The 17,091-nt window shown below is 40.0% G+C and overlaps 1 protein-coding gene across 1 annotated transcript; it reads right to left on the minus strand.

Moving 5' to 3' along the window:
* Positions 1–156: 156 nt before the first annotated feature.
* On the minus strand, positions 157–15,901 carry cavin1a (caveolae associated protein 1a). The gene is made up of 2 exons (XM_053337879.1): positions 15,117–15,901; positions 157–1,413 (listed from the first exon to the last, which is right to left on the minus strand). Exons 1-2 carry the CDS (start codon positions 15,615–15,617, stop codon positions 643–645), a joined length of 1,272 nt encoding a protein of 423 aa, XP_053193854.1. The 5' UTR covers positions 15,618–15,901; the 3' UTR covers positions 157–642.
* Between the last annotated feature and the right edge of the window lie 1,190 nt (positions 15,902–17,091).

A 17,091-nucleotide genomic window follows, 5' to 3' on the forward strand; every position in this document is an offset into this window, starting at 1 on the left:
TTAATGCTTTATGCATATTTGGGATAATGTTTTTGTAAACATTGAGTCAAGGAAAAGTCCCACTAGCGTCCTCTGCTCCAGCCTCTTCAGTTCTTTATTTCTTCCGTAGGTCTAAATTTTGCCTACGTTAATTTCTTTAGTTTCACATGTGCACATTACATCACTAAAACCATCTGTTTATAACATAAATCTTGCCAGCAACTTCCTATTTCCATAATTATGTGCATATCATACATGGCAAATATTATTTTATACATTACATCTCAATAGCAAAGACTATTTATACCTTTTTTTATTTTCTTATAGCCACTCAATTTATCAAACAAACAACAAACTGTAAATACCCTAGACCTGCATGTCTAGTTTAACCAGCCAGAAGTAAAGAAGCAGCTTGCATCATGTGTCAAAAGCAAGCTTTGTTTTTGTTTTGTTTTTTCTTATTTCTATGCCAAAGAGAAGCAAATATGAAAGGCATCCCTTCTGGGTACAATAAAAACAGAACTGAAAAGAAATTAGATTTAATAGATTGTGATCACATCTAGAAAGTCCCTACGATTAATATTGTGTCCTTGTGATTAAACTCATTCATCATGACTCTGTTTCCCTCTTCATTCTTTTTTATATCTGCTGAGGTGAGACTCTCTATTCGCTTTGGGCCTTCGCTTTTGGGTGGTCTGCCTCCACGCTGACCAGCTGACAGTCCTCAGTCACCTCCAACAGAGCTTCCATCTCTGGGCTGTCTACATTCACCAGCTGCCCTTCCTCCACCTCCACATGCACACCCAGCCCGTTCTCCTCTCCCGCTGGCTGGCCCTCGGCCTCTGTCACCTCCACCATCTCTGTGTTCTGCACCATCTCCTCCTCTCCTTCTCGGATCTTCTTAACATGGAAGGTAAAGGGCGGCACGCGGTACACAGTGGACTTGGAGCGAGCATACACAGTGTGGTCAGGGGTAAGGGACTTCTTCATCTTATCTTTGGAGCTCTTCATCTTCGCCCTGCGCTCCAGGGTAGGGGTCATGCGGGTCCCGATCTTGCCCATCTTCTTCTCCAGGTTGTGTTTTGTTTTCTCCAGGTTGTCGCGGGTTCTCTGTTTTGTCTTCTCAAGGTTATCACGGGTCTTCTGCTTGGTCTTCTCCAAATTCTCCTTGGTCTTTAGTTTGGTCTTCTCCATTTTCTCTTTGGAGAAGGCTTTCTTAATGTTGTCCACCTGCTGCTTGGTGGTGCGTTGGAGGCGCTTGGTACGGGACTCTTCAATAATCTCTTCAATCTCCACCTCTTCATCTGAATTGAGATTGACTGGATGTCCCTCACCTCCCTCCTCAGGTATCTGCCCAAGGCCCTCCACGGCTCCAGCTTCAGCCACAGTCTCTGCTGTCTTGTGTTTGGATGTCTTTTGGGCCTTCACTTGGTCCTGAGGAGCAAATAAGGAAGAATAGGAAGAAAACAGGAGACTAATTAGTCTCAGTAGCTTAATAATAATGGATTACAATGTAGGAATTGAAAAACATTTTCAATTTGACATTTAATACAATATTACAATATTAACACTTATCGTATTGTATGTTTAAAGTAAATTGTGAAAATGATCAGTTAATGGCCCTTGGTTTAGAAATAAAACTGAAGACATGTGCACAATACTTTACAGATTCACGTGTCCTCTGTACATTCAGTGAACACTACAGTTGACTGCTTGTAGCTGGTGTAGAGTGCCATCTAGTGGCATCAGTAATTTGAGAACAATCTTGTGCCAAAAAATTCACAGCTATTTTACTCTTCAAAAATATATGAACTCAGGCTGATGTGGTTGCTTGCATTGAATTAATCTCAATATAAATTAAACCATGAGTCTTCAAAGGAAGTCTATAGTATTTGCTTTTAGATAGTCAAACTGAAACTAAAGCCATCAGCCTGTTACATCTAACCGCAAGTGCATTTCCTGCCATTTTGCAATCATTTCTCTATAAATGTACATTCACACACTTTCTTTGTTGTGAAATAAAAACCTGACTTTAAATTAAGTAGACAGTACACAAAGAAGGCTTTCTGGGGATTTTTACAGTTAAACTCTTGAGAAAATGTTTAAAAATATAATTTATAATGCTGCTTTCAGTTCATGGGAAATGCTTTGTGGTTAGTACAGTTTCAATTTAATTTCAACAGAACAGCTTTACAGAAAATGTGCACCTGGCCTTCCTACTTTTTTTACTCTGAGCATAAAAAACGGCTTGAGATTCACGGTGCAAATGACGAAAAGCTGCTTATTTTCTTTGTAAATTATTTGTTCTCTTTTTGTTCTGTAATGCTGACTGCAGCTAATCAATCAACACTGAAGCAATCATGACTCCATGTTGTTTGACAAGAAGACATTGTTGGTGTGGTACCAGATATCCACACAGGGAGATGCAGTACTGTATTAGGAATGTCCCCCCCCCCCCCCCGCCCCCCCACCAAACAGCATATCTGTGACCCCCTAGAGGGATTAGTAGTCCCACCATGCGGCACCTCTATACCACACTTCACTGCTTCTCTTTTGATTAATTCCTTGCACCCTCAACATCCTCACTGGATTTATGTTGTTACATTGTAAAAATAAAACCTATTTTAATAGAAATGTGAGACTAAGTCACTAGGGCCTTTCCCACTGCAGAAACCTGCCCAAAAATATGAACTAGGGTTTGACCAGGGTGGGATATTTGAAGGTTTGAAGATCTTTAACGGAAATTACTTCAAATTAAAATAAACTAAAGGAAAGCATAATTTGATTTATATTTGAGTTTTAGCAATAGCATGTTGTCTGAGAATGGGAACACGGTGTAGATAATTGTATTTATCCAGAAGAAGGATTAGAAAATTCATGATCGGATTATCTGGCTTCAAACTAAAATTTGTAGCCAAGCAAGTGTAGTGCTGAATTTATAGAAAATAATAAAGTCCTACTAATTTTTTTCCAAACTTGACCCATTGGAGAGTGGAGTCAGCCTGTTGCCGCATGCATACTGATTTTCCTGCAGAGCATATTCAGTTAAAATAGATACAGTACAGTACAGCACAGCACTGCAAGCTAATGGAAGACGTCTGTCTATTTTCTCCCTCATGAAATTCAGCACCAAAGCTATTCACTGGATAATAGTGTACAAAAAAACAAACAGTTAAATACGCCAGCAAGAACTTGTCAAATTAATCATGATCACCATGTCAAGAGATTACATTTATGCATTGCTCCTGACACACAGTGAGGATCTTTGTCATCCAATCTAAATTGAATCATAATTACTCTTCCTACCTAGCGGTCACTTTAGATTAGATATTTCTCTGCTTCTATTCTTACTGGTTGATTTTGCAACACCTCCACATCTCTCATCTTATGTTACACAAGGCCTACCTCTAGTCTTTATGTATTTTACTGAAAACTGTGCACATCTTTGTGTTTGAGGGCAGACATGGTATAAATATATAATAAAAGAGATTCAAGTGCCCAATTAATATTGTTTTACCTGTTACGAGGGTTTATTGAAAAAGGATCAAGTCATGTCTTTGCTGATCACTCGCAGTGTAATCATTTTGTTCAAGGTAAATAAGATGAGTAAGTCATTAAAAACTTGCAGTATTAATAGGATACAATTTTAATTCTGATATCTGACTTCTGAAGTCAAATATCTGAAAGACATAGACCTGTCAGATCACAAGCACAGGACATCTCCCAGGTTAGTCCAAATATTGCCATACGATCCTATCATAAAATGGATATTGCCTCCTTATCTGGTGCTGTGTATGGAGTGGGCCAGGCCATCCTGCTCTGTATGGGTTTATTTTGGGCTGGCCTTTCCCTCTCCCTGGATTCCATCTACCGTTCTTTGGCTACCGGCCACTGCAGCGTTCAGTCCTACCGACACCCCTGCCACACAACACCCTCCCCTCCCACACAGCAACAGATAAACACAACGCTCTGTCACCACGGCAACCAACTCCTCATGTCGCCTCCTATGAGTGGTGAAGTTCAGCTGGATAAACAGCTGACATCTCTAAAACAATATACCAACATGAGGTTCTCAGTTGTTGTGAGTGTGTTACAATTAAACTGAAATAAATCCTGCACCTGCTTTGCAGACAAGCACGTCGAGCAAAGTGAGGCTGAGCTGTAATATGGTAGTGTTAGAGATATTTGCACGTATAGTTCAACAGCAACATTTCCATAGTTTCTTTCAGAATTATGCAGTAAAAAGTATTATAAACATAAGACAGGAAAAGTTTTTGACCAGATCTACAAGATTGTAAAATAAATCCACATGCAATAATACATAAGTACTCATAGTGTGCCAATGTACAAACACAGCACATTGTTAATTGCTGTCTAAGAAGTTGTGACATCAAATTTGGCCACAATTTTCCCTTAGGTAAAATTGACTGGTGGCAGAAAACTGGAAGGAAAGTATAGATTTCTATAAAAGTGTTTCTATCCAGTCCAGTTCTATCTAGTTAAGTTTAAAAAACATGTATCTCTTGTCTACCTGGTGTAAGTGTGGAAACAACATTTTCATACAAATCTATAATTATGTGTGAGTATTCATGCTAGCATGTGTACACCCACCCTCACACACAGAAACACAGACACAGTTATTTCCATGAAGCTAAACTGTGAACACCTTTCATAAGAGGCAGCAGCTCCAATGGCTGAACAGGAAATTTAAAAAGCCAATGGAAACACAGAGGTACACAGCAATTTAGGAGCAGCTGAGGTCATACAAAACAAGGAAATTACAACACGTCAGTTCCATATTGTCCCAGACTAAAAGGTCTGTACTTTTATCAAGATCATTACTGATGTTTTCAGTCTATTTTAACACAATAACAACTTTTTTAACATGACAGGTTAAATCATGTTGAAGCTGCTGTTTGGTCATTGCATATAATTTAGTCGTATTGTGAAGATATTAGAGAATGTTTTGATTTTGTTATTTTTTCTAACATTTTTAAAATGTTTTTAATGTTATCATAGCTTCAAGGCCTGTGGGAACCCATATCTAGGACCAACATTGCATTTTGGAACATTTCCTTGTTTGCATTCTGAAAAGCTGAGTCAATTCCTGTCTGCATCGAAGGTAATTGCGATAATATCAGCAAACCCTGTTTGGATTTAACTGCCTGATTATAAACACTCAGTGTTTGAGGAAAAAGACGGTAAATCCATTAGTGTCCCTGTATTACCTTCCTCTCTCTCCTCCCACTTTATGGCAATGGAAAAGTCCGTAATCTGTTTGTGTATGCGTGTGTGTAAACTGACAGGTGCCAGGGGACTGATGACAGAGTGTATGTGTGCTCTTCTCAATGAGAAGGAGGTCTTTTGCCAGTGTTTCTTTCCTCCAGGAGTGGCGTGAATCATACCTCATGGAAAAGTTGGCAAGTTTGAGTGGGGACTGTGTCCGTGTGCGTGTGCATGTTCACGTGTGCGTGTGTGTCTGAATTGCCTCGGACAAGCCAACTAAAACATAGACTAAAACATACTGAGGAAAAGCACAAGAGACAGAAAGGCAAAGATGCAGGAAGCATGACAACATCATTATCTCTATGGGAGATCAACAGAGTCTCCTGCTTTGGGGAATTGAGTATTTTTAAGTATTTATGAGAACTGTCTCAAGCTATGGTGAAACTCCTTGAATTTTACATCATTCATATACTACAGCAAATGCTTTTTCGTTGTCTAAATTTTATGACACGCGCAAAATGTTCTCCATCTGACTCATAGAAGGGCTCGGGGGGGAAATTTAACCACAGACTGTTACCATGGACAACGGAGCAAATAGTGTTCTCAATCAGCACTATAAAGAGACCACTGCAGCTTTGACTAAAGCCGCTGGCATCCACCTTCCTCCATCCCCCTTTTGTCTGTTCATATAAGGAACATGACTGTTGTTGCGCAGTTTTTTTAATATATTATCATTCACAAGGATGGCACTTATTAGCACCATCAATTAAATAATGCAATAGCTTTATAATGTCTGCTCTGTGTTTTCATTGCAACCCACTATTCATTCTAATTATTATTATTAATATGGCAATAATGAAGAATAATTAGGAAAATACACATATTAAAATGACTGTTAATTAAATACTCTGAATTTTTTATAACATTGGTCTTCCCATCATCCAAGCAAATCCAAACAGGGGATATATTCGGATTATGTTTAAATTCGATTGCATACATTAGTGGGGTTTTTCTCTGAGTAAAATGACTTTCCTATTTTGTATTTCATGTGAAATATGACTTATACGTTTATTAACACCCGAAAGGTTAGAATCATGATCCGCCTACATGCACGCAGACATTTAGCAACTTGCTCGCTTGTAGATAAACACACTCACAGACACACATACACACACACAATTCCTTTTCAGGCAGTGTGATGAAAGGCCTCTACGATGAGTCACAGGAGCAGCTGTCTGATCCTGTCCAGTCCTTGCAGCTGTGCACTTAGCTTTCACAATGAGTGATATCACTGACCCACGCGCCATCCAGTATAGGAGAAGGCCAAATGAGAGATTGACATGAAACAGAGGTGGAGGTTTGCATGTTAGCCCTCGGCCTGAGTAGTGACGCTTTGATCCTTAAAGACTGCTTCAAGGCTAAAATAAGAACACTGATGTGCTCTGGTCATTAATATTGATGCCTCCCACACTCTCCTAAATAAAGCTCAAACAATTCACAGAGGACTGGTCCAGCTGCCTACTACCTCAGGCATTGTAATAACTCTGATGATTGAGGGCACAATACAAATTCTGTATCATGAAGCTCTCATGAACCTCTCTTATCCCTTTAAGTGCTCTGATGGCTCCATGCTCAAGTGTCCTGCAAGTAATGGATATATAAACGACCAATCCTGCTCTGTCTGCAGACAGATTCAACTAAAGAGAGCCCTTTGTATACCACATAGCCAACAAGGCGATGTCATGTTACTGTGCAAACCACAGGAAGGGAGTTCCTTGGGTTTCCTGTCACAGTGATTTGTGATTTCATACATAAGAGCCTGAATGGGGATACCCTTTTTCCACAGTTTAGTCTTCCCACATCCATGACTCTGAACCCACTGGAATCCCAGGGTTAGACCCATGCAAAGAAAGAAAATTTACTTTTCCATTTACATCTCTGTGTCAACGGGCAGCAACAGTACTGGAATACATTGCATAACAAGATCCCTTTTCCCTCCATATTGACACTAAGTCAGAACAGCAAGTTGCGTTTCACCCAAATTTAACAACTTGGTTCAGATTTTCCATTCAAGTGCTTGAAAGATTGGAACAAGTTTAGGAACAAACGCAAATTCATAAGTTCTGCTGCAGTAAGTATGAAGCAGTATGATTAATATCGCAAGGATTTGAAAGATTTTAAATTGTTTTTTAAGTGAAAGAGTATGTTATAATCATTCATACATTCATCGTATTTCAGGATAATGTGATGTGGGTGGCTCAAGCGAAGGCATGAATAACCTGCCAACTTTAATGGTGCTGGGCTAAACTTTAGGAAACTATAACTACTGACTTTCATTAGGCCAATATAATGATTAATGGCAAATAACTCCCTGCCAAATAACAACTGGGGATATTAGAAGGAAGACCACACTGTTTTTCTTTGTTCTAAATTGAGCTGTTGTTTGTGTGAATAATGCAACTGGGATCTTATAGATGGAAAAACTGACAGGCTGTAATATTCTGTCTTTGTTGATCTAAGAGATGTCTGTCATAGCTTAATTTGTGTAATTTGTGTAAGCATTAAAATGACATGAAAAATGAAAAGTGGGCCAATTTAAGGATAACATATGGATAACATTTTAAGCTAGTCAAATATTTCAACAACAAAATTTTCCATGATAACATAATTTAAGTATTATTTATAGATTAATCATTCTCAGCATCCATCTGCATGCAAAATCTAATCCCAAGGGTACCCAAAACCCATGGCGTGTCTGGGCACAGTCTCAATGACAGCATATAACTCACATACTAGTGACAAGAGCATCGAGCCGTCACAGCAGCACTGGGAAATATACCACCAGGGTAACCTGACTGTACTTCAGACTGAATGTAGCCCAGACCATATATTACTTTTACATGTGATGTCTTCAGTTACAGCAATAACAGTTACTTATATTAATAGTACATGTACTTATATTAATAGTACATGTATGGATGTATGGATACTGTAGTTTAGTATATGAACTAATGTAGTACTACTAGTACAGTATGTGTCTCACAACTAAGGCTACACTCACACAGACATTAATCAGAAAATAAACCCACACAAACGAATGTATGCAATTAATCAATCAACCAGTGCTGCTGATTGCTAAATTCAGACCCACTCAGTGAAACAGGACCCTACACATTTCCATTGCATTGCTGCTGGTGTATTTATAATCAAAAGCGACGTAGCAGTCTCCTTTAATATACCAACTCAGATCATTTGGCCAACTTTTTATTTTGGCTATGGTGTTGTAGATCAGGGGTGTGCCTACAAATCTTGGAATAAACAGCACAGAAGTTATCAGGAGCCTCCACCCAGTTACGATTTGGTATGAAGACACATTTCTGTTAGCCGGCCAATGAGCTGGATGACAACTACAACTGTTCACATCAAGGGGTGACTTGATCAGTCTCAGCTGGTAAATCCTGTCTGCTGCTGTGGGATGGGGATGTTTGGTAAGACAGGAAGGCAGGCAGCTGAGTCCAGGTATCAGGATATAAGAACGGTAGTTATTTTAATAGGAGAAACTCAGAGTGTCCTCTCGTGCAGCCAAAGAAACAGCTCACAAAAATGCATTGCTACAGTGAATCACGTTTCCACGTCTTAGAATAGCAGGAATAGTCTTTCCACTGTACAAACTGTATATCTTAAAAACAGGTGCAAAGGAAAGAATACAGTAACACTATCAGCAAATGCCCCTCCAAAGCAGAGAGCAAATTCACTGTAAAATTACACCTGCCCAATTATGTCACACCAACCTTTAGATCTTATTGAGTCTTAACTGCTCAACATAGCAGATCCTTTCAAATTAAACATACATTTTAATTACCACATCAGCTTGAAAATGTATTTATGCTTTACAAAAGCAAAGACAATCAAGGTGAACAATAACAGAGGATGCTGGTCAGTACACTCCTGTTTTCAGAACACACTGATTTTATGACTTCTGACTGACTTCTAAAGCAAGGAGTATGGCTCTGCTCCTTCTGAAATATTAAAACAATTACAAACAAAATGAAAAAGGGATTGTTTTTGCTTTGTGTTGTACTAACATGTTCCTTGAGGAGTACAAAATGTGTGCGTGAGCGAGTGAGAATCAGAGCAGTACAACTTCCATATTTGGCCAAACATGACAAAAGAAACAGATCTGGCTTCAAGATATGATCTCAACTCAACAAAGAAGATGTGAGGAAGAGGAGAATATAAAAGCCTGATAAAAATACATTTAGAAACTATCTTGATCGAAAGGGGGGCAGGTGTCTTGACTTTGTCACTTCTGAAGTCTCATATTGACACTGTAATGTGTTTCCTCTGACCCTGATCATCAAAAATGATTGTTGGCATGAAATAATATCTTCAAATACATCTATATATCTCACATGTTTTTCTTTATCATGCAAGTTGCTGCTGTTTGCATCATTCCAAGCAAGTAATACATGAACACTCTTAAAAAGGTGACTATGGGACCACATTTGACACGCAGAGGTTCACACGCCACCAAGCACTGGAACTCAGGACTGACTTGACATAGTAGCTGACATGCAACAGTGAAATGTGGAGCCTGCCAGATATCTTTCCACCAACTGGGTAAAAGGAGCACAGCAGGAGAGAGAGTGACAGTGAGGACAGACTGAAAGAGAACAACATACTTTGCAAGTGCTATGGGAAATACTGAATGAGCTGTACTCTTGGTTCTGGTTCAGAGGTCTGAGTGGGAGTAGAATGGGTGATAGTGGAAGTGATAGGGGAGAGAAACTAGGAGGTAGGGAGGAGACCCAGTTGGCATTTTGGCAAGAGCAGCAGAGAGATGCTGGCGAGGTGAATCATAACACTAACTTGGTACTGCTGGTGGAGTGCTTTTTGGTACTCCTCAGTTGCCAGCTATTGCATGCAAGGGGTTGGCTAAGTGTTTCATAACTACCCTCTCTGTATTGAAATGGAGGTTTGATATATGCCAGGAAACAAAGATTCAGTAAGCTTAAGTGGCCAAAAGCTTTAGCTGGATGACTATGTCTGGAGTAAATGGAATTGAGTTAGTATATTGTCTGGGCAGGGTTAAAAGCTATTAAGAAAATTGGGCTATGGCTGGTGGCGAGGCCTGTTGGCTGCAAGGTCTGTGAGGCTGACATGGAAGAAGTGGTCGGTAATTGAGAGGCCTTATATCTCCCTGATAGAGTTAACCACATGGCTATCATCATTTTTGAGCTGCAGCCAAACACACCCCAAACCTAGACACACAGCAGTACGATCTCACACTATGATCAACATACACTATCACGCTGCATAAAGTGGATTAATCCACAGAGTTAAAGAGATAATGTGCATAATTCAACACACATGTGGGTCACTACAAACACCCAATTAAAGGTCACATGTCCCCTTTTATAAACTAACTAAAATAGGTATTCACACTGGTACTTGTGTTGCATGGAAACTCTTATGTTTAGCTACTGATTAAGAAGTATGTAAATCCATGTGTTCATCAATAGCATGATGTTCATTTTGTAAATTATGGTCCCACTTAGAGTGAAATAGACAATGTTGGTTACATACATCACATAACATAGGAATATAGGTGTAGCTGTCACTATTGTTTTCAGTTCATGAAAGGTAGTTGGAATATTATGGTCACCTAAAAAGTATTGTTCAGCACTTGGTTGTTCTAATGATAGTGGTAAAGTCAGCTCCACCCACTCAACTAAATGTGGTCACTTCTGGCCAAGATGCCAAACATGGATGTATTATAAAAGCTGGATACCCAACCAAAAATAACACTTCTTCAGTCAAACAAGAACTGTTCGGCTGGCACCTCTGCCAAAAATGTTTCTAGCTTCCTGGTTTACTTCCAGGGGTTTGCAGCCCACTAAATATGTGCAGCAGTGTTTCTCCCGCTGGCCCACCCACCAGCTATAGGCTCTACTTTGTGGTCACAGATTTTTAAAATCGGTTTTCTTGGCTTGAGGAAAGTTTTACAAACGTAAAACCTTCATGGATCAAAAATTTGTGATAGAAAGAATCACAGTAGACGTTGTTTGCATTTAGAGGTGTCTTGTCAACGGTTTTACAGATCTTCTTTTTTAAAATGGTGGTCTATGTTTTTTGGGCCGCAGATTTTCGGGCCACTTTTTGGGATTTTTCATTGCAATACAGCAAATGGTCACTGGGGGATATTGGCTGAAAGGCTGAGTGGCAGTGCTGTACCTAGTTCAAATAATACACCCATGTGCTGAACCTTGCCTTCTTTTTTTTCCCACCTGCATTCAGCAAAGACCTGCCCTACTGTGATTAGCTAGCAGTTGTTGTGTTTGTTGGTTTGGGTGGTTAGGTGAGGAGTGAGAAGGTTGAAGCTGAATTCTTCTTGGACTGCCAGTGATGTGACCACTTGGACCTTGTTAGGAGTTGGGCTTAGGTGTTAGGTTAGCCTTAGGTAAGGGATCCCTTGTATGTGTGTGTGTGGGGGGGGGGGGGGTTATGTTTAATTGTTACATGTATTATTTTGTGCCTGGGCCCCTCTTCCTAGGGTGCACCATTTCACATAAGCTAATTACAAAAATTAGTATGTTGTACATGGTGGTGTGAATAAAGAAATTATGATGAAGGTTAGGGTTAGTGTAAAAATATCAGGATCAAAGCCAATCAGGGGCAGAGTAGCAAGGGGTCTTTGCAGAATGTGGGATGGAGAATAAAGTCAAGGCTTCAAAATTGGGGTCCAGAAACCACTGGGTGACATCCTCGCAGTTGTCTATTATTTTTTTACAGTCTATGGTTCAACCCCACTGTTGACAGCAAACTGATTTTCAAGTATGATTGTTTTCCAGGAGATATTTGTCTTCCAATTGGCTGGTTCATTTTATACGAAATAAACTTTGCCTCATCTCGTACCAAATTTGGATCAATTCATTACAACCATAATGATTATTCAATGAGAAAACTGCAATATTATTTATAAACCATTTCATCAGAATAGTATTGTTAAGAAACATCAAGGTTCTGTGTTTATTTCCTGACAACTATTGCTGTTAGACACAATCCAAGAGGAAATTAGTCTTGTGAGGTTACACTTAAATAGTAAATTGTCTGGCTATATGAGACTAACAGGAAATAAGAAAATGAAGTGACTCATTTAGAGTCATTATGTTTGCTTCTCCTGTATAGACAAGTCTATAAAGGACAGCAATATCATATGCATTACAGTCAAGGGAGAAACACGCAGTGAGGGCGTGAAAGTAGGGCCATGTGGGGGGCCAGAGAGCTCTGATGACAGGCTGGTTGATCCTTGTACAGCAGGAAGACCCTCAGCTGCTGCAAGGACACTCACAGCCAGGGCTTCTAATTGTAAGACCCCAGCCTGTCAACTCCAGAAAGAGACCACCTATTCATGAAATCTGTCCCGAACTTGAATTTCATATTCTAAACTCCCAAAAAGTGCCACCTTTTAAAATTTAGCTGCAGAATTGTAGTTGTAGTGAGAGGTATCTTTTTGGTTCATATTTCAGTCTCACAGGAAACCATAGCAACATCATTGTTTTAACATTACTCACTGGGATCTAATTTGAGAGGGGTACAATTGAAGCTGTTAAAGATATTGTGATGCATATCTGATATGTAATGAGCATTTGGTAAATGCGTCTTCGTTGCCACACCCAGCTGTTGTCAAGGGATCCTACGTGCTATCATCATTGCAGGTTTAATTATAAAGCATCAGTGTCAAAGTCTTTCCAGCTCGAAACTTTTAAGTATGTGGCTATTCTCAGGACACAGAGACGGAGTGACATACGAGGAAAATACAGTTAAAGCCAATATCAGCTTAACAAAGTGTAATTCATGGTCCTACCTGTGCAGCAAAAAACTTAAATGCTTGCCTCGTTGACATTGACACTGCGGGTGAAAGCCAATATTGGTGAGGAATGGGCACACACACATACACCCACACACGTTGGTCTTACTTGTGAGGACACTGAACTAGCATACATTACTTCCACAGACATTTTTTGTAAGCTTAACCATAACGTCTACATACCTACCTAGCCCATACCTAATTCTAAACATATCATATTCTAACACATTAACACACAGAGGCTGGAGAGTGGTAAAATTTGACCGAGAGCCAGTCTTAATTTGCAATGCTGCCAATATATAACCAGACTACCAGACACAGTGCATCCATTCTCTGGCAATAAATAGATTGTGGGAGTCCAAAACAACATGGAAGCTACGACACTTTTGACAACATGACAAGGACAAAATTAAGACAGTGATAGGGGCATTACAGTTGAGATAATACCAACAGGAAATGACTGATTTGACGTGACAGCTAACACAAGCATAACTAGTTAGTCAAAATCTAAAAAAATTAAAATCACTTCATAAAATCTTTATAAAATAGTGCAAGTCCTCAAGGGAAGCTGCAAACTGTTCACCTTTTTTTAAGAACAGTATCTCCTACATTGACAATTGCACAAAGACATGTAATTAAGGAGGCTTATAGCAAACCATACAGAGTCACAAACAGCAGGAGACACCAACATTGCAAGTGTCATTTATTAAGACCTGTGTCTATTATTGTATTTCTGTGAGATACCAATAGTGTAACCAGGACGGGGAAGTGAAAAAGTTTTTTGCTTGCCTATACAGATTAGCTGGAGAAGGAGTAAACTTTAGCCACATAAGGCATGCACCTCTCTCAGAGTTACTCTTACTCTTTTATAGAAAATCTCTGCAGAGGTTAGGATGTGCAGTGCATCAAGTGACATTTTCTTGAGCTGTCATTTTGATTTGTTTTCTCACGACAAACTGTCGATTCCAGAGGGCATGAGACGCAAAGTAAACTAAAGCAGAAGTGGTGCTGTGCATGTTGTAACCTGAAAGTTAACCAGCCAGACATGACAGCACACACGTCTTGCTAAAAAAAGAGCTGAGTCTCAAATTCACAATGATACTTAAACTGGTTAGTGCTCCACTCTCACATATAAACCCTAACCCTTTTTTCTTTTTCTTCCTATTTTGTTCCCAAAATTGAAGAGAAGTGCAAGTAAAGAATTGCAAATGATCCTGCCCCAATACTTTATACAATCTTGAATACTCAAGTGCATGTTTGTGCACCATGGGGTATTTATGAATTGTGTCCCACTTCTGAGAAATCTTTACAATAAAAGCTACATCTTCATCTTACATGGCAAGCTGCCAACTATCTGTCTTCTATGTGCTCAGAAGTGGGGCGTTGGTTCTGTCTCAAGTAGCCCCTCAAGCCACTGTTTATGGGTCTTATATTTTTATTTACACCCACTCTTCTGTAAATAGTTTCATTGGGTAATCATGAAGCCATGTGGAGTGGGAGAGGTCACTACCACCTTCATTTTACTATTACAAACTGTACAGCAGCTTCCATTAAGTGTCTGATTCTTTGTAAACATTGCAGTCTCAGTTTAAGTTTTAGGAAAAAGTGCTTCAGATTTTTATGTCATGGAAACTACCAAGATGAAGTTTTGGCTGGCATTCTCTCTTCTGAGAAACTATTATGCTCCGTTTCAAGAGCCAATTCATGCCACAGTGTGACTCTAACTCTCTCTGGTGAGATGATGTCAAAATGTTACTGTGAGGCTTTGCTCTGATTGCTTTTCAGGTGCATTTCACACTTCCTTTCAACTTTCCTTTGTGATGCGAGGAATGCAACACACCCATTTTTTGGGACTAACATGTACTGTCAATGTAATTTTAAGGTTCATAGCTACGTGTAAAGTCATTTTCATCTTTTGATTATCAGCACATCCCTGAAGCAAGGAATATTTTCTGTTATTTCGTCCATGTGATGAAAACAATAAAGAGCAAGCTCACACACACACACACACACACTGAAGAAATCCCCCCACCCACTTCACCTGGTAGATGAGGACTTTGAAGTTGCGTCTCTTGAGCAGCTCATTTTCGTTGTTCTCCAGCTTCTTGATCTGACCTGCCTGCTTCTCCAGGTTGCTTCGCACCGTCTTGACGTTGACACTGACCTTGCGCACCTTGTCCAGCATTTTGTTGACGGTGTTGGCTGTGCCGACATGATTTTTGGACAACTTAGACAGCTCCCCTTGGATGGTTGACACTGACTTCTCCATGGCCTCCTGGCGGGCCTCAAGGCCATTCTGGGTCTGCTGGATCTGGTCTACCACCCCGATAATCTTGTCTAGAAGAGACAGAACCATGACCCCATTCATCTGAGCTTCACTCTTGCCTCCAGGTCCAGGAGCCAGTAGCAAGTCCACCCCCTCAGCCGGATCATCATCATCTACCGCCGGCTCGGTGGCAGCACTCACCAGGGCAACCTCCTCATCATCAGAAGGCACTTCTGCCAGAGCTACATGCTCCATCTTGACACCTGTATCCGCCATGGCTGTCAACTCCAAAAACAAATTGTTTGCACACTCGCTGCAGATAAAAATACACCACTGACAAACTACCTACAGGAGCGACGCTGCACAAAACACAATCTCTAATCCTTATTCTTTTCTTGTAGGCAACTTCCTCTGCCACTTCTTAGCCTTTCCCGAGTCTTCTTTACACTTTAACTTTCTCTTCGCCCTCGGTCTCTCACACTCAGCCCTCTCTGCCTCTGTCTCTCTTTGCCTCTGCTCTGGGATGCCAGCCAGCCAAGGGGAGTAGGGCCTCTCACAGCTGAGGCATGTGTGCCCTGTCTCAAATGCCTCTGCTCCCTGTGAAACCACCCAGTGCAACTTTTCCCTTCCTACACCCAGCCCCTGCCCCTGGCTCCCCCTTGCTACTGGGGCTCCACCCCATTCTGTCCCCAAGCACAGGGAGGGGTGTCTCCAAGTCCCAAACTCTCCACCTCCAGCAGTGACATACTCCACTCCGATGAGGGCACTGGTGGTGAGATCCACATCCAAGTACCATAAAATCAGTTCACACTAGCAAAATGTGATTATTGTACTTCATAGTCTCTGAAATTGTGTTTTGTGCTTTCTGCATGTAGATTCTATAAATAAATATTTGTGTTTAACTGCTGTGGTCATTGTACTGCATGAACAGTTCTGCAATGTTGACTATCAGGATGATAATTTGTCATGCCAATCTTTGAACATTGTCTTATTTTTATATGGTAATTCTTCATTAAAACACATTTAAGGAGGTGATGGGGGGGGGGGGGGGGTCATCTGGTCACCATATAAAGATCATACATAATATTTTTTATTATTAAGACAGAACAAAACTGAATTGTATTTGTGACAACTATTGAACGATCAACAATTAATTTCTATTTGCCTCAAATATTCATCAGTGGTATAAGTATGCTATCATGTTGGCCTTTGCCTTGATGCTGTTGTTGTTGTTAAAACAACTCAAGCATACAACACTTTCCAAATACAGTAACCCAATTGAAGTAATGAGAGAACTAATGTAAGATTATATCACTGAACTTCTCTGCATGTTAGCTTCTCCTCTGGCACTCATAGATCCCTTTAAATATTATAGTATATTGTTATTAAGTTAATTATTATGACTATTATTATTATTATTATTAACAAATACGGTCAAAAACAGGTAATAACTTGCCTGCTACATTTTACACAGAACTGTCAACCTCAGAGCGTTTTTTAAATCCTCTATTGGTCACAGTGAGTAACTACAACTGCCTTTAAAGGTCGACAAGAAACATGAACATAGGATTACTTCCAGTTAAAACACTGAAAATAAACCTATAATTAAAAACAGATACGTTACATGTGGTGACTGTAAGATGTTAATAAATGATGATAAAACACTGTAATTGCAGCCTGTGATGTTTTTTCTTGCATTTAAATGACCAATGTGTAGAATTTAGTTGCCTTTAGCAGTTTGGTTGCAGAT

The sequence above is a fragment of the Scomber japonicus genome, chromosome 18, assembly GCF_027409825.1.
Source record: "Scomber japonicus isolate fScoJap1 chromosome 18, fScoJap1.pri, whole genome shotgun sequence".
In the NCBI taxonomy this organism is placed as follows: Eukaryota; Metazoa; Chordata; class Actinopteri; order Scombriformes; family Scombridae; genus Scomber; species Scomber japonicus.